This window comes from Euprymna scolopes, chromosome 44 (genome assembly GCF_053919585.1).
Source record: "Euprymna scolopes isolate OS-2025 chromosome 44, ASM5391958v1, whole genome shotgun sequence".
Classification (NCBI taxonomy): Eukaryota; Metazoa; Mollusca; class Cephalopoda; order Sepiida; family Sepiolidae; genus Euprymna; species Euprymna scolopes.
The window spans coordinates 27,423,680-27,451,449 of record NC_136525.1 but is presented as its reverse complement, the minus strand read 5'-3'; the positions used below and the strand labels follow the sequence as shown (position 1 = coordinate 27,451,449).

Sequence of the window (27,770 nt, the reverse complement as noted above, 5' to 3'; positions counted from 1 at the left end):
CTTGTCCAGCTAAAACCACCATCAATAATTTCCCACACTCTCTATTGGTACCTAAACTTAAACGTGGATTCCATGAATTCTTTTCTAGAATTGACTGTGAAATTCTTGTTCCACTGGCCTGCTTTCCAGCTGACTACAATATGGTTGTCTTCAAGTCCAATGTAAACACCTTTTCTTGTTGAACGTCCCCTTAAACCTTAAATAATCAAATTATACCAAAATATCAAATAATCAATATTATTTTGGTATTTTGGTATAATACCAAATAATCAAATTATACCAAAATATTAAATAATCAAATTATACCAAATTTCCACCAACAATTACGATGCTATTGTCCCAACAACTACATACACTCATTAACCCTTATCCTCGAGTGATGTCTGAGCCTTGATAAGCGGTAAATCCTTTGTAAAAAAAAAACAAAAAACTTGCATCAAAGATAACAACATGTAAATAAAAAAAAATCGTAGCATGATCAAAGATACGAAGGAGAGAGAATTTGGAACTTGCGTCAATTAATTAAAATTCTGAAAATAAACACAAAACAAAGTTTGAAAATTAAAAATTTTCATTCTTGTATTAAATTTTTAATAAAAAAAGACAAAAAAATCTATTTTATTTTGCAGTTAAATAATTTTTGTTTTAATGTTAGACATTTAATGTTTGATGTGAAACAGACACAGAATTGCTGGCTGACACGTAACAATTGACAAATTTGTCGGACATTTTTGCTGTTGCAGTCGAAGCAAATGCATTTATCACCAAATTATCTGAAAAAAAAAAAAAAATTTTTTATTTTCATCAATTTTAAAAAAAACTTGAAATTTTCATCAATTTAAAAAAAATACAGAAAATTACAAAAAAAACAAAAAAAACAAACCAAGCATGGGGTGTGTCCCCCCCTCCACGAGTGAAAAATTTACTTTCACCATGACTAATATTTGTGCAAAATTGCAAAAAAAAATTCAAGGCGTAGTTATTGAGAAAAGTGCAACCAAATGATTGGATGAACGATTTGGGGGCAATTTTACCCCTATCTCTAGAGGGGCAACCAGAGTTATCCCAGAAGATCTGTTCTGGCAAAAATTTACTTTTATCATCACTAATGTAAGTGACATCCTTCTGGAAGTTGAAGGTCCAATTGGTAGCGTGGACGATACAAAGAATACAAATTACTTAAGACTTTGGCTTGGCTATCGGGATGAGAACATGGTACTTGTGGATTAAATAAAAGATCTGTTTGAAATTCTGTGCAACTTCCCGAATTTAAGAAGATACATCAGCAAAAATGTGTGAAAAACAAGCAAGATTTCACATCTTGTTTTTCACACATTTTTGAACAGTAGTTCATATAATCCAAATTATCAATCCTCATCTCAAAAATTCAGAAACATAAGATTGGAATAGTTCATCATTAAAAACATCACCACAGGTAGTAATACTATTTAAGCTGTAGCAAAAGAGAAAGAGAGAGAGAGTAGAAACAAACTAATTTTAGATTTTATCTTTATTTCTTTTTTTTATTTAACTGTCTTTGCAAACTCATTTTTCCTGATTCAAACAATCTAATCCTAATTATTTGGATTCATCGAACAACTGTTATCATCTTGAATGTCATTTTCACAACATTTCAGTTGATGAAACCTCTGACCTTCTTTCAGACATATTTTATTGAACTCGGGAATATTTCTGTTGAACTCAGGAATTTGGGCTCTAATTGATAGCACTCAAGTTACATATATCTTTTTTTTTACTTTTGACATCACTACTACATATAGGGTTGAGGATTGAATTAATGGAGTTAATTGGCTTTATAATAATAAATACAAAATCTACATGAATTAAAATATATTTTAAGCATATTTTACGACTGGAGGCACTACCATATATTGGGTACAATATAATAATCTATAGAAAATTGGCTCAATAATAATAAATACGAAATCTGCATAAACTAAAATATCATATTTAAGCGCATTCTACGACCAGAAAACGCCGTGCGACCTTCTAGTTTTAAGTATTTGTAGTTATGACTGGTGGACGAATGACGTTGATCAAATGATCATCATAATTTATTAACGTAAGGGAGATAACTCCGGTTCAGAAATGCTCCTGTAATTTTTAGTATGTGATGAATTATTTCCCTTTAAACATTTCTCCACATCAGAAAAAAGGCAGCAAAAACCGAATGCGGTGCTGGTCGTAATACAAAAGAAATATTTTCTTATTGTCTATTTATTGTATATAAAAAAACAACAAAGGAGATTGTCATTGTGCTTACCATATTTACGTTTTATTTTATGGTATATCAACCCTTTTCGGATTCAATCATTTTGCTAAAAGTTTTTATGTGTCAAGTTCTTTATATTTTCAAATATTTATTAATGTTGTTTAGTTTGGTCGTTTTGTAGAAATAAATTGTTGCTTTTGTTTTTCTGCATTGCACAACATGATTGAGTTTTGCAAAAGGGAAACGAAAGAAGTAATAACATCAATGTTATTATGTAATCATTTAAGTCAGGAAGCTGATATCTAGTAGCAGCTGAAAAATCAACTTGGACAAACCGTAAGACAATGCTCGTATATAAATGCAATATCTTCGTTTTACATGACTTTTCCGGTTTTTTATTATTTACTCTTGTTGACTTCAAACAAGGCACAGTACCACTTGGACTAAAGGGGTTATTATTTGGAACCAAATCTACAGGGAAAATATGTAGGGAGTTGAGCAGCGAGATATCTGTTCACATTTTACTTGAACTTCTGCATATTTGTCAATATTGTCAAGGATGCAAGAAACCAAGAGGGAATTCCAAAGTTTTGCAGTTTGAAGGAAGAAACTATTTGAGTCTTTCCAGCATCTCGGGATCTCTATAAGTATTAGGTTGGGACTTTTTTTTTGGACACTGTCTGAAAGCGAGATACTAGTGGTAAATGCATCAGATGTGGCAGCAATAATCTATGCACGGATAGAGGTTTTGTAGAGATACAAGATACTGTCAGGTGTGAGTAGTTTTCTAACACGGTAAAGAGACCCTACCTTCTTTGCAGCAACTGTGGCAATGTCTTCAATATCCAATTTTTCGGATACCATGAAAAGTTCCAATTTTTCTGTTTCCAATCATCACAACACAATTCCGATTGTACCTATTTACTATGCCTCCCCACGGCACAGAGTTGGACACCAGGGTCGTTTGTGATCGAATAATCTATAACGCTGATTTTATCCTTCCACTTTAGATTGCACGGTTTCTATTTTTGTTTTTTTTGTTGTCGATAAAATTGATTGGAACAGAAATATGGATATGAAATCGATTACAATGTTTTGAAATGTAACAAGTGAAGCATGCATGATCCCCCGTGCACAGTGAACGAGGCATAAAAAATGACGTAGTTCAGCATTGCCTCCCCCCATTTAGCCCCACAAGTTCGCAGGGAACGTCAAATCCTGGTGAAAATGAACAAACGGTGCAGTTTTAGGCATATGTAAATTTGAGTTCTGCACCATGCAAAAAAAGAAATGACTAAGTCCATAATAAAAAGAAAGACAAAATCCAAAAATATTTCTTCTCCTTACAGATACAGGTTAAATAGGTAATACTATTTATACTTATGGCGATATTCCCTTTTGTTTATAATGGACCGTGTTAACCTTTTTCTTTTCCTTATCTTTGACTGTTAATAAACACGGAGAAAATAACGAAAGCAAGAGGAGTAGATACATTATAAAATACAGTGATGGGGGGGGTCAAACAACATACAGTGATGGGGGGGGGGTCAAACAACATACAGTGATGGGGGGAGGGGGGGTCAAACAACATACAGTCATGGGGGGGGTCAAACAACATACAGTGATGGGGGGGTCAAACAACATACAGTGATGGGGGGGGTCAAACAACATACAGTGATGGGGGGGTCAAACAACATACAGTGATGGGGGGAGGGGGGGTCAAACAACATACAGTCATGGGGGGGGGTCAAACAACATACAGTGATGGGGGGGTCAAACAACATACAGTGATGGGGGGGGGTCAAACAACATACAGTGATGGGGAGGGTGAAAATGATAGACAGCAGATTAGCAAAAATGGGTCGCCTGGTGAATTAATTGTAAATTAAAGTTAATTAGAAGAATACAAAAAAAAATCCATGAAAAAAGCTTTAGGAAAACAAATGTTAATTACTGCAGTTTCAATAGAATAATAGATATCCTCTACCTATAGTAAAGACCAATGTGTATTTTTTTTTTTTTTGTACCTATATAAATATCCATTCCATAATGCATAAGTTAGTAAGTAAGAAAACTGCTAGACGAAACCAGTGTTCAGAGGAAGGGAGAAAGCAAATAGCAAGTTAAACAATACCCTGCTCTCGGAAATGAATTAAAAAAAAGATCCTTCACTGTATTTCCATAATGAAAGAAATTTTCTTTTTTTTCTTTCTTTTTTTTGTACCATTTTTTGTTTTTAATTTTAATTTTCCAATTTGATATGAGTTTTGGGAATTCTTATTTTTTTTTTTTTACTCCACTGATAAAAAACGCTATTTTGTATGAATGTTAATGCAAACACTACAAGAAAAAATTAAACTGGCCAACCATAGTCGAGGGCGAACCAAAAGCTCCTATTTTATTAGCTACTACACCAAGATGTAGGGGAGAGTGTCACTCCTTTTCGAGGATTAATCAAATTATCTTTGATTTTCACATAATTTTCAACATGGAATCTAAAAAGTTCAAAATGTAATTAAAAAAGATTAAAAAGTTAAATCTACAAAATTACTTACATGAAAATATTGTAATAAAAAAAGAACTTTTTAAGATTTTCCTTTTCCTAAAGGAATGAAATTTTGATAGAAACTTTTGGTCACATCAAACATCATCTCTAACGTGCATTCGGGAAGTTCGCCATAAAAACGACCTGAAAACAAACAAGAAGACAAATTTAAAAAAAGCAAAAGAAAAATAAAATAAAAATATTTAAAAGTGAAAACATTTAAGTCAAATATTAGATTCGAATTCAAATTATAAAAAAATTTTTTATTCAAATTTCAGAAAAGCAACTGAAAATTAAATAAAAAAATATTTAAAAGTTAAAACATCAAAAAAAAGCAAAAGAAAAATAAAATAAAAATATTTAAAAGTGAAAACATTTAAGTCAATTAGATTAGAATTCAAATTATAAAAAGATTTTTTATTCAAATTTCAAAAAAGCAACTGAAAATTAAATAAACAATATTTAAAAGTTAAAGCATTAAAAAAAAAAAGCAAAAATAAAATAAAACAAAAAAACAAACATTTAAGTCAAATATTAGATTAGAATTCCAAGATGCAGAACAAAAAAAAATTATTTTCCGATTTTTTGGATTTTGTAATCATGCCTATATTCCTTTTATTTTCTTTTAAAGTTGATGAGTTTTTTTCTTCTAATGAGTTTCTTTTCTTCTAATGAGTTAAAGGCAGAATAAATTCAAAAATCGACATAATTATTTGAATGATTCTGCGCTACAAAACAGGTGCTGTCAACATGCTCAAAAAGTAAACGGTAAGATGAACAACAACATCTTGAAATTCGGAAAATAAATATTTTGTTATTTATTTGTAATTACATTGAACTTCATAAATTAAAGGATTGATATTATCAAAAGGTGAAATATAATTGAATAAACATATTTTTCCCATAAATAAATTCATATATATATATACTGATAATAATAATAATAATAATAATAATAATTATATATATATATATATATACATACTGATAATAATAATAATAATAATATATATATATATATACTGATAATAATTCAAAAGAGAAAAAGAGAGAGAAAAAAAAAACGAGAGATTTTAATAATATTTATAACAAAACTTCTTGCAAAGTTTGGCCTACCTCCTTGAATATGGCTAAGATTCAGACATCAAAGATTCACCATTTTTTGGAAATTTCAGATTGAGGTCTATCTGAACTCCAGAAATTGACTTTTCATAAGTATAAAATCAAAATTTATGACGTCAGATTATGTCTCAAGAACAGCCATTTTTGATTTTAGTTATTGACCCCCCCCCACTCCCATCCTGCGGCAACCAGTTTTCATATCAGATTTTCCCACTCTCACCTGTGCTCATCATGTTGGGTTTCCTGCCAGAAAGGATATTGTTTCATTGAAGTCTTGTGAAATTTTGAGAATTTGAAAAAAAAAAAAAAAGTGACGGTTAAGCAAGTTTCAATTTGGATTCTTTGGAATACTGTTCTCATCTCGAGTTATTGTTTTTACGCTTCGTTCAATGTAACCTCAGACTTTCTTTAGTCCACAAGGACGTGTGCTGCAGTCGGTTTAGAGTACTTGGAAAAATTGTAAAAGTGATATTCTCCGGAATTGTTGAAGGTTCAATTCTCAGTGTGGGCAACCAAAAAATACAATTGCAAATTACTTAGGATCTCTATCCAGTCATGGCTGATGGAACAAGAACATGCTACCCCCATGATGTAAATAAAGAGTTCTGTTCGAAATTTCGTCCAAATTCCCGAGTTTGACAGAAACATTCTAGATTTCAACAAGAACCTTCTTATATTTTGAGTGTCACGCACACTGAGGATTGTACCTTCAACCTCCAGAAGAGTGTAACTTAACAACTGAATTTTACCAAGTACTTTATCCCCTATGCAAACAATTCCAGTATTAATTTTAGGAGCCTTAAACCTATTTTTGTTTTAGATGTTATTTTCATAATGTTTATGTTGATGTAATCTCCAACCTTATTTAAGCGTATCATTATTGAACTTGGAAATGTTTCTTTTAAAATAAATTGATAATAATGTTCTACTTTTTCTAATTACTTTATTCAATGTGTCCTTACAGGCAAACATTGTTATAGAATTCCAGAATCAGACTCTGAGCCAAACTGAATTCAGGCAAAAGCATAAATGTTAATTTGTGTCGAATATTATGAGTTACAGTTAATACAAGAAATGTAAAGTTTTGTGAATTTTTTTACAAACCTGGTGAGCCAGAAAACAAGGTGAAAGGGGGAACCACAGTCTCTGGAGGAAGAACAGTATTGTCTGCAATTGCGCAACAATCCTTCAGGATACTACGTCGTCCCTGTAATAATATTACAAGTTTTAAATTAAAAACAACGTATCACAATAACACAATTAAATTAAAAACAACGTATCACAATAACACAACTAAATTAAAAACAATGTATCACAATAACACAATTAAATTAAAAACAACATATCACAATAACACAATTAAATTAAAAATAACGTATAACAATAACACAATTAAATTAAAAACAACGTATCACAATAACACAATTAAATTAAAAACAATGTATCACAATAACACAACTAAATTAAAAACAACGTATCACAATAACACAATTAAATTAAAAACAATGTATCACAATAACACAACTAAATTAAAAACAACGTATCACAATAACACAAATGGTTGTCAAAAGAAAAGGTTCTTGTCCAGAATTTCCCCCAAAACTAAAATCAAAAAACATATAAAAATCTTATTTCTATTATTGGAATCCTTTTGAGGTGAGCAATTTTTGCATTTATCTGCAGACAGTCATCCTCACCTTCTAATTGTTGTTTCGGACAACTATTCCTCTTTTAAGGTGGTAAACCGTGACAGGATAGTAATCCTGAGTCTCTTAACTGCATCCTCAGTAATTACTGCTTTCCATAATTGTCGTCTCACCATGTTTTGGCCAACTAAGCCTCTGGCTGACTTTGGGTAAGATTGAAACTGTTATCTTCAGGCAATGCTCACCAGGAACTGTAGAGATTCAACGTCTCTATCCACTGCACTACAGGCCCCAAAGGGCAATCAAGATTGGATTTATTGGTCTTAAAAACCCAAGTTTTTTCGTTCTTATGTGTTCTTCCATCATCGTGTCTGTAGCGAATGTTATATTATTTTTTAGCATTGGAATCCTTTTGAAATGTGCAATTTATACATTTATTTATTTGCAGGAATGCTGAATCTTTTAACTGTATCGAGTACATCATACAGATTATTTTTTGCTTTTGTTTTTTAATAAAGTGGAATTCTGGATAAGAACAAAAAAAAAAAAAAACTTACAATAACGCAATTCTTTCCAACATGGACAAAAGATCCAACTTGTGCAGCATTAATAACAGAATCTTCACCAATAAAAACGTGATCCCCAATGTGAAGAGGAAAGAAGGCCACACTGAAAGAGAAAATTAATGATTGAGAAAATTGCTTTACACAAAACACTGTTTATGGTTATTTTTTTTTTATTGACTTTTAATTGAAAAAAGTACAATAAATTTCGTTAGTTGTCAGACAACAACTCTTGTCCATATTAATTTCATTATTCATATGATTGCCCTTGTAATAAATCAATCCTTGTCTAAAAAATTCTGTTTTTTTTTGTTTTAGAATTTTTTTAGATGACTATTTGGATTATTTGGATTATTTCTATAATTTGGATCATTTGGATTATTTCTATGATTTGGATTATTTCGATCATTAAGATTATTTCTATGATTTGGATGATTCGGATTATTTAGATTATTTCTATGATTTGGATGATTTGGATTATTTCTATGATTTGGATGATTTGGATTATTTCTATGATTTGGATTATTTCTATGATTTGGATCATTTGGATTATTTCTATAATTTGGATCATTTGGATTATTTCTATAATTTGGATCATTTGGATTATTTCTATGATTTAGATTATTTCTATGATTTGGATGATTCGGATTATTTAGATTATTTCTATGATTTGGATGATTCGGATTATTTAGATTATTTCTATGATTTGGATGATTCGGATTATTTAGATTATTTCTATGATTTGGATGATTTAGATTATTTCTATGATTTGGATTATTTAGATTATTTCTATGATTTGGATCATTTGGATTATTTCTATAATTTGGATGATTTGGATTATTTCTATGATTTAGAAGATTCGGATTATTTAGATTATTTCTATGATTTGGATGATTCGGATTATTTAGATTATTTCTATGATTTGGATGATTTAGATTATTTCTATGATTTGGATTATTTAGATTATTTCTATGATTTGGATGATTTGGATTATTTCTATAATTTGGATGATTTGGATTATTTCTATGATTTAGATGATTCGGATTATTTAGATTATTTCTATGATTTGGATGATTCGGATTATTTAGATTATTTGGATGATTTGGATTATTTCTATGATTTGGATTATTTCTATGATTTGGATGATTTGGATTATTTCTATGATTTGGATGATTTGGATTATTTCTATAATTTGGATCATTTGGATTATTTCTATGATTTGGATGATTCTGATTATTTATATTATTTCTATGATTTGGATGATTCAGATTATTTAGATTATTTCTATGATTTGGATGATTCGGATTATTCAGATTATTTCTATGATTTGGATGATTCGGATTATTTCCATGATTTGGATGATTTGGATTATTTCTATGATTTGGATGATTTGGATTATTTCTATGATTTAGATTATTTCTATGTTTTGAATGATTCGGATTATTTAGATTATTTCTATGATTTGGATGATTCGGATTATTTAGATTATTTCTATGATTTTGATGATTCGGATTATTTAGATTATTTCTATGATTTGGATTATTTCTATGATTTGGATGATTTGGATTATTTCTATGATTTGGATGATTTGGATTATTTCTATGATTTGGATGATTTGGATTATTTCTATGATTTGGATGATTCGGATTATTTAGATTATTTCTATGATTTGGATGATTCGGATTATTTAGATTATTTCTATGATTTGGAGGATTCGGATTATTAAGATTATTTCTATCATTTGCATGATTTGGATTATTTCTATGATTTGGATGATTTGGATTATTTCTATAATTTGGATCATTTGGATTATTTCTATGATTTGGATGATTCGGATTATTTGGATTATTTCTATGATTTGGATGATTCGGATTATTTAGATTATTTCTATGATTTGGATGATTTGGATTATTTCTATGATTTGGATTATTTAGATTATTTCTATGATTTAGATTATTTAGATTATTTCTATGATTTGGATTATTTAGATTATATCTATGATTTGGATGATTTGTATTATTTCTATGATTTGGATGATTTGGATTATTTAGATTATTTCTATGATTTCGATTATTTCTATGATTTGGATTATTTGGATCATTTAGATTATTTCTATGATTTGGATTATTTAGATTATATCTATGATTTGGATGATTTGGATTATTTCTATGATTTGGATGATTTGGATTATTTAGATTATTTCTATGATTTGGATTATTTCTATGATTTGGATTATTTGGATCATTTAGATTATTTCTATGATTCGGATTATTTAGATTATTTCTATGATTTGGATGATTTGGATTATTTCTATGATTTGGATGATTTCTATAATTTGGATCATTTGGATTATTTCTATAATTTGGATCATTTGGATTATTTCTATGATTTGGATGATTCGGATTATTTAGATTATTTCTATGATTTGGATGATTCGGATTATTTAGATTATTTCTATGATTTGGATGATTTGGATTATTTCTATGATTTGGATGATTCGGATTATTCAGATTATTTCTATGATTTGGATGATTCGGATTATTTCCATGATTTGGATGATTTGGATTATTTCTATGATTTGGATGATTTGGATTATTTCTATGATTTAGATTATTTCTATGTTTTGAATGATTCGGATTATTTAGATTATTTCTATGATTTGGATGATTCGGATTATTTAGATTATTTCTATGATTTGGATGATTCGGATTATTTAGATTATTTCTATGATTTGGATTATTTCTATGATTTGGATGATTTGGATTATTTCTATGATTTGGATGATTTGGATTATTTCTATGATTTGGATGATTTGGATTATTTCTATAATTTGGATGATTTGGATTATTTCTATGATTTGGATGATTCGGATTATTTAGATTATTTCTATGATTTGGATGATTCGGATTATTTAGATTATTTCTATGATTTGGAGGATTCGGATTATTAAGATTATTTCTATCATTTGGATGATTTGGATTATTTCTATGATTTGGATGATTTGGATTATTTCTATAATTTGGATCATTTGGATTATTTCTATGATTTGGATGATTCGGATTATTTCTATGATTTGGATTATTTAGATTATTTCTATGATTTAGATTATTTAGATTATTTCTATGATTTGGATTATTTAGATTATATCTATGATTTGGATGATTTGTATTATTTCTATGATTTGGATGATTTGGATTATTTAGATTATTTCTATGATTTGGATTATTTAGATTATATCTATGATTTGGATGATTTGGATTATTTCTATGATTTGGATGATTTGGATTATTTAGATTATTTCTATGATTTGGATTATTTCTATGATTTGGATTATTTGGATCATTTAGATTATTTCTATGATTCGGATTATTTAGATTATTTCTATGATTTGGATGATTTGGATTATTTCTATGATTTGGATGATTTCTATAATTTGGATCATTTGGATTATTTCTATAATTTGGATCATTTGGATTATTTCTATGATTTGGATGATTCGGATTATTTAGATTATTTCTATGATTTGGATGATTCGGATTATTTAGATTATTTCTATGATTTGGATGATTTGGATTATTTTTATGATTTGGATGATTTGGATTATTTCTAAATTTGGATCATTAGGATTATTTCTATAATTTGGATCATTTGAATTATTTCTATGATTTAGATTATTTCTATGATTTGGATGATTCGGATTATTTAGATTATTTCTATGATTTGGATGATTCGGATTATTTAGATTTTTTCTATTATTTCTATGATTTGGATGATTTGGATTATTTCTATAATTTGGATTATTGGGATTATTTCTATGATTTGGATGATTCGGATTATTTAGATTATTTCTATGATTTGGATGATTCGGATTATTTAGATTATTTCTATGATTTGGATTATTTAGATTATTTACATGATTTGGATGATTTGGATTATTTCTATGATTTGGATTATTTAGATTATTTCTATGATTTGGATGATTTGGATTATTTAGATTATTTACATGATTTGGATGATTTGGATTATTTCTATGATTTGGATTATTTAGATTATTTCTATGATTTGGATGATTTGGATTATTTCTATGATTTGGATGATTTGGATTATTTCTATAATTTGGATGATTTGGATTATTTCTATAATTTGGATCATTTGGATTATTTCTATGATTTAGATTATTTCTATGATTTGGATGATTCGGATTATTTAGATTATTTCTATGATTTGAATGATTCGGATTATTTAGATTATTTCTATGATTTGGATGATTTGGATTATTTAGATTATTTCTATGATTTGGATGATTTGTATTATTTCTATGATTTGGATGATTTGGATTATTTCTATAATTTGGATCATTTGGATTATTTCTATAATTTGGATAATTTGGATTATTTCTATGATTTAGATTATTTCTATGATTTGGATGATTCGGATTATTTAGATTATTTCTATGATTTGAATGATTAGGATTATTTAGATTATTTCTATGATTTGGATGATTCGGATTATTTAGATTATTTCTATGATTTGGATGATTCGGATTATTTCTATGATTTGGATGATTCGGATTATTTAGATTATTTCTATGATTTAAATGATTCGGATTATTTAGATTATTTCTTTGATTTGGTTGATTTGGATTATTTCTATAATTTGGATCATTTGGATTATTTCTATAATGTGGATCATTTGGATTATTTCTATAATTTAGATTATTTCTATGATTTTGATGATTCGGATTATTAAGATTATTTCTATGATTTGGATGATTCGGATTATATAGATTATTTCTATGATTTGAATGATTCGGATTATTTAGATTGTTTCTATGATTTGGATGATTCGGATTATTTAGATTATTTCTATGATTTGAATGATTCGGATTATTTAGATTATTTCTATGATTTGGATTATTTCTATAATTTGGACCATTTGGATTATTTCTATAATTTGGATCATTTGGATTATTTCTATGATTTAGATGATTCGGATTATTTAGATTATTTCTATGATTTGGATGATTCGGATTATTTAGATTATTTCTATGATTTGGATGATTCGGATTATTTAGATTATTTCTATGATTTGGATTATTTCTATGATTTGGATTATTTGGATCATTTAGATTATTTCTATGATTCGGATTATTTAGATTATTTCTATGATTTGGATCATTTGGATTATTTCTATAATTTGGATCATTTGGATTATTTCTATGATTTGGATGATTCGGATTATTTAGATTATTTCTATGATTTGGATGATTCGGATTATTTAGATTATTTCTATGATTTGGATGATTTGGATTATTTTTATGATTTGGATGATTTGGATTATTTCTAAATTTGGATCATTAGGATTATTTCTATAATTTGGATCATTTGAATTATTTCTATGATTTAGATTATTTCTATGATTTGGATGATTCGGATTATTTAGATTATTTCTATGATTTGGATGATTCGGATTATTTAGATTTTTTCTATTATTTCTATGATTTGGATGATTTGGATTATTTCTATAATTTGGATTATTGGGATTATTTCTATGATTTGGATGATTCGGATTATTTAGATTATTTCTATGATTTGGATGATTCGGATTATTTAGATTATTTCTATGATTTGGATTATTTAGATTATTTACATGATTTGGATGATTTGGATTATTTCTATGATTTGGATTATTTAGATTATTTCTATGATTTGGATGATTTGGATTATTTAGATTATTTACATGATTTGGATGATTTGGATTATTTCTATGATTTGGATTATTTAGATTATTTCTATGATTTGGATGATTTGGATTATTTCTATGATTTGGATGATTTGGATTATTTCTATAATTTGGATGATTTGGATTATTTCTATAATTTGGATCATTTGGATTATTTCTATGATTTAGATTATTTCTATGATTTGGATGATTCGGATTATTTAGATTATTTCTATGATTTGAATGATTCGGATTATTTAGATTATTTCTATGATTTGGATGATTTGGATTATTTAGATTATTTCTATGATTTGGATGATTTGTATTATTTCTATGATTTGGATGATTTGGATTATTTCTATAATTTGGATCATTTGGATTATTTCTATAATTTGGATAATTTGGATTATTTCTATGATTTAGATTATTTCTATGATTTGGATGATTCGGATTATTTAGATTATTTCTATGATTTGAATGATTAGGATTATTTAGATTATTTCTATGATTTGGATGATTCGGATTATTTAGATTATTTCTATGATTTGGATGATTCGGATTATTTCTATGATTTGGATGATTCGGATTATTTAGATTATTTCTATGATTTAAATGATTCGGATTATTTAGATTATTTCTTTGATTTGGTTGATTTGGATTATTTCTATAATTTGGATCATTTGGATTATTTCTATAATGTGGATCATTTGGATTATTTCTATAATTTAGATTATTTCTATGATTTTGATGATTCGGATTATTAAGATTATTTCTATGATTTGGATGATTCGGATTATATAGATTATTTCTATGATTTGAATGATTCGGATTATTTAGATTGTTTCTATGATTTGGATGATTCGGATTATTTAGATTATTTCTATGATTTGAATGATTCGGATTATTTAGATTATTTCTATGATTTGGATTATTTCTATAATTTGGACCATTTGGATTATTTCTATAATTTGGATCATTTGGATTATTTCTATGATTTAGATGATTCGGATTATTTAGATTATTTCTATGATTTGGATGATTCGGATTATTTAGATTATTTCTATGATTTGGATGATTCGGATTATTTAGATTATTTCTATGATTTGGATTATTTCTATGATTTGGATGATTAGAATTATTTAGATTATTTCTATGATTTGGATTATTTAGATTATTTCTATGATTTGGATGATTTGGATGATTTGGATTATTTCTATAATTTGGATCATTTGGATTATTTCTATGATTTGGATTATTCGGATTATTTAGATTATTTCTATGATTTGGATGATTCGAATTATTTAGATTATTTCTATGATTTGGATTATTTAGATTATTTCTATGATTTGGATTATTTCTATGGTTTGGATGATTTGGATTATTTCTATGATTTGGATGATTTGGATTACTTCTATGATTTTGATTATTTAGATTATTTCTATGATTTGGATTATTAAGATTATTTCTATGATTTGGATTATTTAGATTATGTCTATGATTTGGATTATGTAGATTATATCTATGATTTGGATGATTTGGATTATTTCTATGATTTGGATGATTTGGATTATTTAGATTATTTCTATGATTTGGATTATTTGGACTATTTCTATGATTTGGATTATTTCTATGATTTGGATTATTTAGATTATTTCTATGATTGGGATTATTTAGATTATTTCTATGATTTGGATTATTTAGATTATTTCTATGATTTGGATGATTTGGATTATTTCTATGATTTGGATGATTTGGATTATTTCTATGATTTTGATTATTTCTATGATTTGGATTATTTAGATTATTTCTATGATTTGGATTATTTAGATTATTTCTATGATTTGGATGATTTGGATTATTTCTATGATTTGGATTATTTGGATTATTTCTATGATTTGGATGATTTGGATTATTTCTATAATTTGGATGATTTGGATTATTTCTATGATTTAGATGATTCGGATTATTTAGATTATTTCTATGATTTGGATGATTCGGATTATTTAGATTATTTCTATGATTTGGATGATTTGGATTATTTCTATGATTTGGATTATTTCTATGATTTGGATGATTTGGATTATTTCTATGATTTGGATGATTTGGATTATTTCTATAATTTGGATCATTTGGATTATTTCTATGATTTGGATGATTCTGATTATTTATATTATTTCTATGATTTGGATGATTCAGATTATTTAGATTATTTCTATGATTTGGATGATTCGGATTATTTCTATGATTTGGATGATTCGGATTATTCAGATTATTTCTATGATTTGGATGATTTGGATTATTTCTATGATTTAGATTATTTCTATGTTTTGAATGATTCGGATTATTTAGATTATTTCTATGATTTGGATGATTCGGATTATTTAGATTATTTCTATGATTTGGATGATTCGGATTATTTAAATTATTTCTATGATTTGGATTATTTCTATTATTTGGATGATTTGGATTATTTCTATGATTTGGATGATTTGGATTATTTCTATGATTTAGATGATTTGGATTATTTCTATAATTTGGATCATTTGGATTATTTCTATGATTTGGATGATTCGGATTATTTAGATTATTTCTATGATTTGGATGATTCGGATTATTTAGATTATTTCTATGATTTGGAGGATTCGGATTATTAAGATTATTTCTATCATTTGGATGATTTGGATTATTTCTATGATTTGGATGATTTGGATTATTTCTATGATTTGGATGATTTGGATTATTTCTATAATTTGGATCATTTGGATTATTTCTATGATTTGGATGATTCGGATTATTTGGATTATTTCTATGATTTGGATGATTCGGATTATTTAGATTATTTCTATGATTTGGATGATTTGGATTATTTCTATGATTTGAATTATTTAGATTATTTCTATGATTTAGATTATTTAGATTATTTCTATGATTTGGATTATTTAGATTATATCTATGATTTGGATGATTTGTATTATTTCTATGATTTGGATGATTTGGATTATTTAGATTATTTCTATGATTTGGATTATTTCTATGATTTGGATTATTTGGATCATTTAGATTATTTCTATGATTTGGATTATTTAGATTATATCTATGATTTGGATGATTTTGATTATTTCTATGATTTGGATGATTTGGATTATTTAGATTATTTCTATGATTTGGATTATTTCTATGATTTGGATTATTTGGATCATTTAGATTATTTCTATGATTCGGATTATTTAGATTATTTCTATGATTTGGATGATTTGGATTATTTCTATGATTTGGATGATTTCTATAATTTGGATCATTTGGATTATTTCTATAATTTGGATCATTTGGATTATTTCTATGATTTGGATGATTCGGATTATTTAGATTATTTCTATGATTTAGATGATTCGGATTATTTAGATTATTTCTATGATTTGGATGATTTGGATTATTTCTATGATTTGGATGATTTGGATTATTTCTAAATTTGGATCATTAGGATTATTTCTATAATTTGGATCATTTGAATTATTTCTATGATTTAGATTATTTCTATGATTTGGATGATTCGGATTATTTAGATTATTTCTATGATTTGGATGATTCAGATTATTTAGATTATTTCTATGATTTGGATGATTCGGATTATTTAGATTATTTCTATGATTTGGATGATTCGGATTATTTAGATTATTTCTATTATTTTTATGATTTGGATGATTTGGATTATTTCTATAATTTGGATTATTGGGATTATTTCTATGATTTGGATGATTCGGATTATTTAGATTATTTCTATGATTTGGATGATTCGGGTTATTTAGATTATTTCTATTATTTGGATGATTCGGATTATTTAGATTATTTCTATGATTTGGATGATTTGGATTATTTAGATTATTTACATGATTTGGATGATTTGGATTATTTCTATGATTTGGATTATTTAGATTATTTCTATGATTTGGATGATTTGGATTATTTAGATTATTTACATGATTTGGATGATTTGGATTATTTCTATGATTTGGATTATTTAGATTATTTCTATGATTTGGATGATTTGGATTATTTCTATGATTTGGATGATTTGGATTATTTCCATAATTTGGATGATTTGGATTATTTCTATAATTTGGATCATTTGGATTATTTCTATGATTTAGATTATTTCTATGATTTGGATGATTCGGATTATTTAGATTATTTCTATGATTTGAATGATTCGGATTATTTAGATTATTTCTATCATTTGGATGATTTGTATTATTTCTATGATTTGGATGATTTGGATTATTTCTATAATTTGGATCATTGAGATTATTTCTATAATTTGGATAATTTGGATTATTTCTATGATTTAGATTATTTCTATGATTTGGATGATTCGGATTATTTAGATTATTTCTATGATTTGAATGATTAGGATTATTTAGATTATTTCTATGATTTGGATGATTCGGATTATTTAGATTATTTCTATGATTTGGATGATTCGGATTATTTAGATTATTTCTATGATTTGAATGATTAGGATTATTTAGATTATATCTATGATTTGGATGATTCGGATTATTTAGATTATTTCTATGATTTGGATGATTCGGATTATTTAGATTATTTCTATGATTTAAATGATTCGGATTATTTAGATTATTTCTTTGATTTGGTTGATTTGGATTATTTCTATAATTTGGATCATTTGGATTATTTCTATAATGTGGATCATTTGGATTATTTCTATAATTTAGATTATTTCTATGATTTTGATGATTCGGATTATTTAGATTATTTCTATGATTTGATGATTCGGATTATTTAGATTATGTCTATGATTTGGATGATTCGGATTATTTAGATTATTTCTATGATTTGAATGATTCGGATTATTTAGATTGTTTCTATGATTTGAATGATTCGGATTATTTAGATTGTTTCTATGATTTGAATGATTCGGATTATTTAGATTGTTTCTATGATTTGGATGATTCGGATTATTTAGATTATTTCTATGATTTGAATGATTCGGATTATTTAGATTGTTTCTATGATTTGGATGATTCGGATTATTTAGATTATTTCTATGATTTGAATGATTCGGATTATTTAGATTATTTCTATGATTTGGATTATTTCTATAATTTGGACCATTTAGATTATTTCTATAATTTGGATCATTTGGATTATTTCTATGATTTAGATGATTCGGATTATTTAGATTATTTCTATGATTTGGATGATTCGGATTATTTAGATTATTTCTATGATTTGGATGATTCGGATTATTTAGATTATTTCTATGATTTGGATTATTTCTATGATTTGGATTATTTCTATAATTTGGATCATTTGGATTATTTCTATGATTTGGATGATTCGAATTATTTAGATTATTTCTATGATTTGGATTATTTAGATTATTTCTATGATTTGGATGATTTGGATGAGTTGGATTATTTCTATAATTTGGATCATTTGGATTATTTCTATGATTTGGATTATTCGGATTATTTAGATTATTTCTATGATTTGGATGATTCGAATTATTTAGATTATTTCTATGATTTGGATTATTTAGATTATTTCTATGATTTGGATTATTTCTATGGTTTGGATGATTTGGATTATTTCTATGATTTGGATTACTTCTATGATTTTGATTATTTAGATTATTTCTATGATTTGGATTATTAAGATTATTTCTATGATTTGGATTATTAAGATTATTTCTATGATTTGGATTATTTAGATTATTTCTATGATTTGGATTATTTAGATTATATCTATGATTTGGATGATTTGGATTATTTCTATGATTTGGATGATTTGGATTATTTAGATTATTTCTATGATTTGGATTATTTGGATCATTTAGATTATTTCTATGATTTGAATGATTCGGATTATTTAGATTATTTCTATGATTTGAATAATTTGGACTATTTCTATGATTTGGATGATTTGGATTATTTCTATGATTTGGATTATTTAGATTATTTCTATGATTGGGATTATTTAGATTATTTCTATGATTTGGATTATTTAGATTATTTCTATGATTTGGATGATTTGGATTATTTCTATGATTTGGATGATTTGGATTATTTCTATGATTTTGATTATTTCTATGATTTGGATTATTTAGATTATTTCTATGATTTGGATTATTTAGATTATTTCTATGATTTGGATGATTTGGATTATTTCTATGATTTGGATTATTTGGATTATTTCTATGATTTGGATTATTTAGATTATTTCTATGATTTGGATTATTTAGATTATTTCTATGATTTGGATTATTAGGATGATTTAGATTATTTCTATGATTTGGATTATTTGCATGATTTGGATTATTTAGATTATTTCTATGATTTGGATGATTTGGATTATTTCTATGATTAGGATTATTTAGATTATTTCTATGATTTGGATTATTTGGATGATTTGGATTATTTCTATGATTTGGATTATTTAGATTATTTCTATGATTTAGATTATTTCTATGATTTGGATGATTTGGATTATTTCTATAATTTGGATCATTTGGATTATTTCTATGATTTGGATGATTCGAATTATTTAGATTATTTATATGATTTGGATTATTTAGATTATTTCTATGATTTGGATGATTTGGATTATTTCTATAATTTGGATCATTTGGATTATTTCTATGATTTGGATTATTCGGATTATTTAGATTATTTCTATGATTTGGATGATTCGAATTATTTAGATTATTTCTATGATTTGGATTATTTCTATGGTTTGGATGATTTGGATTATTTCTATGATTTGGATGATTTGGATTACTTCTATGATTTTGATTATTTAGATTATTTCTATGATTTGGATTATTTAGATTATTTCTATGATTTGGATTATTTAGATTATTTCTATGATTTGGATTATTTAGATTATTTCTATGATTTGGATTATTTAGATTATATCTATGATTTGGATGATTTGGATTATTTCTATGATTTGGATGATTTGGATTATTTAGATTATTTCTATGATTTGGATTATTTAGATTATTTCTATGATTTGGATTATTTAGATTATTTCTATGATTTGGATTATTTAGATTATATCAATGATTTGGATGATTTGGATTATTTCTATGATTTGGATGATTTGGATTATTTAGATTATTTCTATGATTTGGATTATTTGGATCATTTAGATTATTTCTATGATTTGAATGATTCGGATTATTTAGATTTTTCTATGATTTGAATAATTTGGATTATTTCTATGATTTGGATGATTTGGATTATTTCTATGATTTGGATTATTTAGATTATTTCTATGATTGGGATTATTTAGATTATTTCTATGATTTGGATTATTTGGATTATTTCTATGATTTGGATTATTTAGATTATTTCTATGATTTGGATGATTTTGATTATTTCTATGATTTGGATGATTTGGATTATTTCTATGATTTAGATTATTTCTATGATTTGGATTATTTAGAGTATTTCTATGATTTGGATTATTTAGATTATTTCTATGATTTGGATTATTTAGATTATTTCTATGATTTGGATGATTTGGATTATTTCTATGATTTGGATTATTTAGATTATTTCTATGATTTGGATTATTTAGATTATTTCTATGATTTGGATTATTTGGATGATTTAGATTATTTCTATGATTTGGATTATTTGCATGATTTGGATTATATAGATTATTTCTATGATTTGGATGATTTGGATTATTTCTATGATTAGGATTATTTAGACTATTTCTATGATTTGGATTATTTGGATGATTTGGATTATTTCTATGATTTGGATAATTTAGATTATTTCTATGATTTGGATTATTTGGATTATTTCTATGATTTGGATTATTTCTATGATTTGGATTATTTCTATGATTTGGATTATTTCTATGATTAGGATTATTTAGACTATTTCTATGATTTGGATTATTTGGATGATTTGGATTATTTCTATGATTTGGATAATTTAGATTATTTCTATGATTTGGATTATTTGGATTATTTCTATGATTTGGATTATTTCTATGATTTGGATTATTTCTATGATTTGGATTATTTCTATGATTAGGATTATTTAGACTATTTCTATGATTTGGATTATTTGGATGATTTGGATTATTTCTATGATTTGGATAATTTAGATTATTTCTATGATTTGGATTATTTGGATTATTTCTATGATTTGGATTATTTCTATGATTTGGATTATTTCTATGATTAGGATTATTTAGACTATTTCTATGATTTGGATGATTTGGATTATTTCTATGATTTGGATAATTTAGATTATTTCTATGATTTGGATTATTTGGATTATTTCTATGATTTGGATTATTTCTATGATTTGGATTATTTGGATGATTTGGATCATTTAAATTATTTCTATGATTTGGATGATTTGGATTATTTCTATGATTTGGATGATTTGGATTATTTCTATGATTTGGATTATTTAGATTATTTCTATGATTTGGATAATTTAGATTATTTCTATGATTTGGATTATTTGGATTATTTATGATTTTGATTATTTCTATGATTTGGATTATTTGGATGATTTGGATCATTTAGATTATTTCTATGATTTGGATGATTTGGATTATTTCTATGATTTGGATTATTTGATTATTTCTATTATTTGGATAATTTAGATTATTTCTATGATTTGGATTATTTGGATTATTTATGATTTAGATTATTTCTATGATTTGGATTATTTGGATTATTTCTATGATTTGGATTATTTAGATTATTTCTATGATTTGGATAATTTAGATTATTTCTATGATTTGGATGATTTGGATTATTTATGATTTAGATTATTTCTATGATTTGGATGTTTTGACTATTGTTTGCATCTTCTTTGTTATTCTCACAACGTTTCATCTGGCGTAACCTCCAACCTTCTTTAAGTGAATCTTGTCAAACCATTATATCACGTATGGGAAGCCGTAGGGAACTTTGAATGAAATCCTTTATTTAATCTATGAGGGTTGTTTGCTCTCGTTCCATCAGTCATGACTGTTGACATAATGTAGACTATTGTTGGAATTTAAAAAAATACTTGGGATCTGGTGAAAAATATTTTTCCCAGGATTTATTAATCTGTCTAAAATATTTCAGAAGTTAATTAAATTTTTTTAATAAGACATTTATGTAATCATAAGCTAATACAAGTTTACAACGGTAGAATCTCTTTAATGAATTTAAATTTATTAAAAATTCTTAATACAAAAGGAATTTTTAAGAGGATAATTTGCATTATTCAAAGTCGTATTCTAAATTTCAATGATATTCTCAAAACGTTTCGGCCAATGTAGTATCAGACTTTCTTCAGGTGCATTTTGTTGAACATAGGAATCTTTCTGTCAAACTCGGGTCTGTATACAATTCTGAACACATTCTGTGGGGGCAATTTGCTCTCATTCTGTCAGCCATGACCAAGTAGAAGTCTCAAGTAATTTGTAATTGTATTCTTAGTATTGCCTGCACTGACAATTTTTTTTTTTTACTTACTTTCATCCCAAACAAGGCATATCACCACTTGGATGTAAGGGGCTACTAATTGGGACCATGCTTAAGAAAGATTAATTGTTGTCGTTGTTGTTGTTGTTGTTGGTGTTATTACAAATTAGATTATTACAAATCAGGTTATTAAAAATTAGGTTATTAAAAATTAGGTTATTAAAAATTAAGAAGATTAATTGTTGTTGTTGTTAGTGTTATTAAAAATTAGATTATTAAAAATTAGGTTATTAAAAATTAGGTTATTAAAAATTAGGTTATTAAAAATTAGAAAGATTTAAAATTAGATTATTAAAAATTAGATTATTAAAAATTAGAAAGATTAAAAATTAAATTATTAAAAATTATAAAGATTAAAAATTAGATTATTAAAAATCTGATTATTAAAAATTAGGTTATTAAAAATTAGAAAGATTAAAAATTAGAAAGATTAAGATGTTGGTTTACGTTACATTTGAACTTCTGCATGTCAGTACAGTTAGGGAAGCAGGTAGCAGGAGGGGAATTCTGAAGTTTAGTTGTTCTAGCGAAGAAGCTTTCTGGCATTTAAGGACCTCAACAGTGAAGGGGTGTAATTTTGCTGCTAAGTGGGTTTGTCGGGAATATGTACGTTGAGGGGGCACAAGTGCAATGAGTTCAGGACTGAACTTTTAAGGTAAAATTATGGATCCCGGATGAAGTCGAGCAACCCTGCTGGTGGACTCTCATGAATCATTTATTGCTAATATGGGAACCAGGCAAAAATTTAATTCCAAGATACAATAAGTTCGAAAAATCCAACTCGTAAACACACAAAGGATCATCCAGCTTAACTGGTGTGTTTTTTGATAAATTACTAAAAGATAGATTCTTGCAATGAAACTAACATAAAAAAAGGAACCGAGGTGAGGGTGGGTCAAACGCTCCCTACACAAAATGTGCTAGAAATGCAGGTGTTGAAATATAAGTGATGTCATGCCTTTGAGGAGAGAAACAAAGGGATTTTTAAAAGTTAATAGGAGTTGAGAAGCAAGACAGACAAGATGTGCATCTGACAATGTAGAAATCAAAGTGAATGTTGCCTCAAGACTCTGTCTGTGTGTTGTCATCATTAAGATTAAATTAGAAAAACAAGTTAAGAAAATTAAGAGAACGTAAAAGTGACAATCAAAGGAATGTATGTATAAAAGAGACTTTATTTGATTTACCTGCTTAATAAAAACACACATTTGCAAAAAGATGCATTGACATAAAGGACCATGTGTGAAGTGTTGTTTAATGTTTAACGTGTTACGCAATAAAAAAGGTCTAAAAGTGATGAAAATATTTGAAGAATTTCTCTTGTGGTGATGATGAGAACCTTGAAGAAGAAGAAGATCAAGAACAACAATGAACGTTTGAAGAAGATCAAGAACAACAATGAACGTTTGAAAAAATTGCTGAACAAAACTGTTGTCTCGTCATGTTGAACTGACTTGTCTACCAATATCAACATCGCATGAAGAGTCCACAAGGTATCGGACAGCACAAAAGTGATTTCAAAAGTTCCGTAATCATAATGAAAATCATCAGGATAAAAAAGGTAGAAGACAATTATTTTATAATTAATTTTTTTTTACACAATAAACTTTTGAAAGCAATTTCTAGCAGTTGCGTGACAGATCTATTTTGTTTATATGTGTAATATTTAATGTTGCGCTGTGATTAGGCTTGGTACACGTTTTTGTTTTCCTTTTACAGAGGAGACAATGCTTATAAAGGCCAAAAATCACTTGAAGATAAGGGTTAATGAATGAACACCAGCGATAAACAGCAATGGTAGAAATTTACTATTTACAGGAATGGCTTAACAAGAATTTGCTTACATTGAACTTGAAAACGACCATGGTATAGTAAATTGGGAAGCAGCTTCATGATAGTGTGTTCCACAGACAGCTGTAAGGGAAATTGTTGGTGTGTGTATATATATATATATATATATATATATATAATTGCATAAGTGTGAGGCCACAACTGCAAAGATGCAATAAATCAATGCACACTAAGAAAGTTGTCGTTAAAAGACAAATAAGTTCCGGAGTCAATCTCATATCATAACACATCCTGTTCTCATCCTGTAACTAGGAGCAACCAAGCAAAATGAAACTCGTTCCCTTTGAATAAAGTTAATATTTTAGTGGAGATGATTGTTAATATTTTAGTGGAGATGATTGTTAATATTTTAGTGGAGATGATTGTTAATATTTTAGTGGAGATGATTGTTAATATTTTAGTGGAGATGATTGTCAATATTTTAGTGGAGATGATTGTTAATATTTTAGTGGAGATGATTGTTAATATTTTAGTGGAGATGATTGTCAATATTTTAGTGGAGATGATTGTTAATATTTTAGTGGAGATGATTGTCAATATTTTAGTGGAGATGATTGTTAATATTTTAGTGGAGATGATTGTTAATATTTTAGTGGAGATGATTGTCAATATTTTAGTGGAGATGATTGTTAATATTTTAGTGGAGATGATTGTTAATATTTTAGTGGAGATGATTGTTAATATTTTAGTGGAGATGATTGTTAATATTTTAGTGGAGATGATTGTTAATATTTTAGTGGAGATGATTGTCAATATTTTAGTGGAGATGATTGTTAATATTTTAGTGGAGATGATTGTTAATATTTTAGTGGAGATGATTGTCAATATTTTAGTGGAGATGATTGTTAATATTTTAGTGGAGATGATTGTCAATATTTTAGTGGAGATGCTTGTTAATATTTTAGTGGAGATGATTGTTAATATTTTAGTGGAGATGATTGTTAATATTTTAGTGGAGATGATTGTTAATATTTTAGTGGAGATGATTGTTAATATTTTAGTGGAGATGATTGTCAATATTTTAGTGGAGATGATTGTTAATATTTTAGTGGAGATGATTGTCAATATTTTAGTGGAGATGATTGTTAATATTTTAGTGGAGATGATTGTTAATATTTTAGTGGAGATGATTGTCAATATTTTAGTGGAGATGATTGTTAATATTTTAGTGGAGATGATTGTCAATATTTTAGTGGAGATGATTGTCAATATTTTAGTGGAGATGATTGTTAATATTTTAGTGGAGATGATTGTTAATATTTTAGTGGAGATGATTGTTAATATTTTAGTGGAGATGATTGTTAATATTTTAGTGGAGATGATTGTTAATATTTTAGTGGAGATGATTGTTAATATTTTAGTGGAGATGATTGTTAATATTTTAGTGGAGATGATTGTCAATATTTTAGTGGAGATGATTGTCAATATTTTAGTGGAGATGATTGTTAATATTTTAGTGGAGATGATTGTCAATATTTTAGTGGAGATGATTGTTAATATTTTAGTGGAGATGATTGTCAATATTTTAGTGGAGATGATTGTTAATATTTTAGTGGAGATGATTGATGTTTATAATCGAAGATGATCCCTTTCTTATACAACATTCAATTCCTGTCAGATGCATCCCAACACGGTCAGCTCTACCAAGTTATCTTCTTTCAGACTAATCATCTCACAATTAAAAATTATTCAACAAAAACAAATGTCAAAGAAATGCTTAAAGCATTTGATGAATGTTCAAGTGCCGACATCTAGCAACTTACTTGATAAACACCTACAAAATTATTAACCATCTCAGCACCACCACCACCACCACCAACAGCAACCCCAAGCATTTTTTTATGTGGACACGTCTAGTCAGTCTAGTATTATACATGTACTTTTGGTAAGGTAAGCATAAGCTGAATGAATGTTTTTTCTGAGAAGAGTCAATATTTTTTGAACAATCTAAACAACCAACAGTTCCACCGATTACATTTGACCATTTTAAAAAGAGTTTACCTAATCCTCAAGTGGCTTTTCTTCATAAAAACAGAAACAAAAAATTCATTACAACAAAAAAGTCTATAAATACACATACCTACATGAATGCATAGACATTTGCTAATCGAAGATGAAAAAAAAATAATATGAAATTTGCTGCATTTTATTTCGCATAAGTATCTTCTTGAAAATACTTATTCTAGCTAAGAAAACTTTTATATTTGATTTCAATGATTCCACAGACCATTGGACACGTTGGCTGTGTACATTTAACAACTTAACTCTAATCTTGAAAAGAACATTAATTAGATTACCTTATCCTCGAGTGGCTTTTCCTCATTAAAACAAAATAAAACTTATTAAAACAAAAAAGTCTAAACATACACCAACACATAATCATTCCCCCCCAAAAATGAATAAATAAAATAAAAAAGAATTATGTGAAATACTCACCCTTTGCTGAATTTTTTAAATGGTGGTCGTATGACAGCTTTTGAACTGATCACACAATGACGTCCTATTCGAACATTGGCCAAGTCTCCACGAATAATACAATCAGACATTATTACGGTCTGCAAAA

The 27,770-nt window shown here is 26.8% G+C and overlaps 1 protein-coding gene across 1 annotated transcript in view; it reads right to left on the bottom strand.

Annotated features, from left to right (window-relative positions):
* Window positions 1–553: 553 nt before the first annotated feature.
* The window catches only part of LOC145268747 (dynactin subunit 5-like), a 47,961-nt gene continuing 20,744 nt past the window's right edge, over window positions 554–27,770 (bottom strand). The window contains exons 3-7 of the mRNA XM_080124339.1: window positions 27,644–27,762; window positions 8,104–8,215; window positions 7,005–7,107; window positions 4,789–4,922; window positions 554–773 (exon numbers count right to left, since the gene is read on the bottom strand). Coding sequence (XP_079980465.1) covers window positions 4,819–4,922; window positions 7,005–7,107; window positions 8,104–8,215; window positions 27,644–27,762 — 438 coding nt within the window. The 3' untranslated portion in view covers window positions 554–773; window positions 4,789–4,818. The remainder of the gene's footprint in view (window positions 774–4,788; window positions 4,923–7,004; window positions 7,108–8,103; window positions 8,216–27,643; window positions 27,763–27,770) is intronic.